Source organism: Hakea prostrata, chromosome 1 (genome assembly GCF_041222555.1).
Source record: "Hakea prostrata isolate BN-2017 chromosome 1, UWA_Hpros_2, whole genome shotgun sequence".
Taxonomy (NCBI): domain Eukaryota; kingdom Viridiplantae; phylum Streptophyta; class Magnoliopsida; order Proteales; family Proteaceae; genus Hakea; species Hakea prostrata.
Window position 1 is genome coordinate 25,972,659 of NC_142600.1, and position 2,689 is coordinate 25,975,347.

General features: G+C 42.2%; 1 protein-coding gene across 1 annotated transcript; it reads right to left on the reverse strand.

Annotated features, from left to right (window-relative positions):
* Positions 1-419: 419 nt before the first annotated feature.
* Positions 420-2,689, reverse strand: LOC149028485 (heat stress transcription factor A-7a-like). Its single transcript, XM_089148566.1, has 2 exons — positions 1,913-2,689; positions 420-1,589 (listed from the first exon to the last, which is right to left on the reverse strand). The coding sequence occupies exons 1-2, from the start codon at positions 2,192-2,194 to the stop codon at positions 792-794; spliced, it is 1,080 nt and encodes a 359-aa protein (XP_089004692.1). The 5' UTR covers positions 2,195-2,689; the 3' UTR covers positions 420-791.

The following is a 2,689-nucleotide window of genomic DNA, read 5'->3' on the forward strand; positions in this document are numbered from 1 at the left end:
TTGCAATTCTTTTTTGGATGAATTGCAAGTTGCAACTTTGGTCGGAGAAAAAAACCATCTTCCAGGTAGGGGTGGTAGACGGATCGATTCGGATTTTCTCCGGATTCGGATGATAACGGATGTTATTTCTTGAATAATTTTCTGGCATGTATGATGACGTTTCGCTCCGTAACATCTTCCACTTTATTTGTGTGTTGGTTTCAAATTTAAGATTTACACTTTATGTTATTTTATAAAAATCTGAAAATACTCACATATTTCAGTAAAATATATAAAATAAGAAAAACAAATCCAATAAGTAACCGGTATTCGGGGATCTTCCAGGTCCGCATCTCTGTTGGACGGATTCGGATCCTCCGGATGCGGATGCGACCCATTCTTCCGGGTTCTCCCGGGTCCGGGCCCAACCCTGACTTGCCCTTGTTGCCGGAAAGATCTACATTTCAATACTACAGATTTCAAAGGAAAGATGTTAAAACGGAAGATTGGATAAGTGGAATATACTGAATAGGTTAAGGCAAGGACTTCCCCCAAATTCTTTGTAGCAGAGCTTGCAATTTGACCCACTGAAGAGATGTCAACGATGGAGAACATCTGATGGTTGGGTTTCTTCTGATTACAGTACTCCCATCTTCGTCAAAATCTATTTCATTCTGATAATGGCAGAAGGAACCCAGATGACGTCTTGAGGATTCTAGACGCTAAACAGACTTGGACGTACGTTGCAGATTGTTGAAACGAAATAGAGGCTTGGAGTTAACAGCGCCAACTCTTCTCTAGCTACCTTTGAGCTAGAAGTCGAAATAATCGAACTCAGCCAAGACATTCATGTCTTCATCGGTAGCTAAGGAACCCATTTCTTCACCCAAACCCTCCTTAAACAGTTCTTCCCAGAACCCCGTATCCAGTGCTTTACCTTCTTCACTCTCAAGCTTCGTCGCTTGCCGCTTTTCTTCTCCTTCTTGTTGCTCCTTCCCAGCTTTACCCAATCCCTGCATCTCCATTGCTAGCTTCTCCAGCTCCGATTCTTCGAAAGGAAAGAAGCCTCCCAAGTCTTCTTGTTGGCTCTCGATTGGCTTCTGTCCTTTACATCCTCTTTGACTCGACTCGCCAACTTCAAAGACATTGCTGGGTCCATAATCGATGTGCCCCAGTTGCCTCCGTTTCCTTGTGATGGCTTCTTCTAGTTCCTTCCTTTTTTCTTTTTGTTGGGCTAACTGCTGGACAAAATTTGGGTTCCGCATTGCTCTTGCCAAGAAAGTCATCATTTGTTGCTGCTTTAACTCTGTCCCCTGTAGCTTTTTATCCATGGCTTGAAGGTGTGCACGGGTGTTCTGGTGTTGCTGTCTGAGTTTCATAAGTTCCATCAGGAGAACCTCTTTATCACGCCTCAGCCGTTCGACTTCTGCATCCAATCCAAATTGTCCGGAGACTTCGAGGTAAGGCTCCGGAGCTTGCTGCTGATGAGGAATGATTGATTGCAACGACGGTGCCTTTCTCCTCTTGATGTTCTTCAATAAACGCTTTTGACCTCTTAGAAATCCTTCATTTGCAAACTCCCATTTGTCTGGATCGATCTTTCTGAAGCCCTGCCAAAGAAAAATTCTCACATGAAATCAGAATGCTGGAAAATCCGACAACTTCCAGAGGATTGACGAACGAAGTTGGGCAATTCATTAAATTCTAACTGGAAGAGTGAAGAAACTGCGAAACAGTATCCAGAGTTATTTCGGGAAATTTAAAGATAACTGTGGAATGTACCATCCCTAGAGACTACGATAAATAAAAATACAATAATAGTAAGGATGATTAGGAAACAAACATTCTAGCTGTTTCATCAATCCTCCAGAGTCCAAACTTGAGACTCACTATAAGAATATAATGGGAATGGCTGATCAGGGGCGAAACTTACATAAGTGTTAAGTTGCCTGATGAAGCTTGAGAAGTTGTTGTGCTTGAAATTTCTGGGAAGAAGATTCATGGAGAATGTATTGGCATCCCAAACAACAAAGCTGTTGCCTGCTATACTCCAAGAAACTATATGGTCAGTGTTTGGGTCATCCACCATATCGAAGGTCTTAGTCAGGAAAGGTGGAGGGCCAATCTCATTAAGACCCTCCATAGGCTGGGGAGGCAGGAGATAAAAGCAATCCCCTTCAGGAAACTCTTCTTTGACTGAATGCGAAGGATCCATTGTTGGGAGTGAAGAAAAAAACGAAATTCAGAACTGCTCTGTAAATTTAATGGGTTATGTTCTTCACTATCTAGATTCTTAAACGACTAGCAATGCTGTAGAGAGATGTATTCATCGAAGGGCTTTCAACTTTCAAGTATTGGGGAGCTCCGCTAAAGGGTCCAATCAATTAGGTTGGAACAGAGATTTCCAAATGGGTTTTGAGAACTAGAATCTCTGAATTCGTCTGCAAGCAGCAACCAATTCGTTTTGGTCGATTATCTAATGCTGAGAAGAAAAGGATCATGATCAAATATGTGATGGAGCTGTAAGACTTGAAGAGGAAAAAATAAATCACCGACAGGAAAACAGAATATGATCTCAGTAAAATTATACTCCGAGAGACCTGAAAACGGAATTACGATTTCTGAGAGATGTTTTTCGCTGGGTAATTTCACTTCGTTACGTAGGAAGATTGTAGGTGCCGAGTTCCAAATAGCCGGAGCCGCATGAACA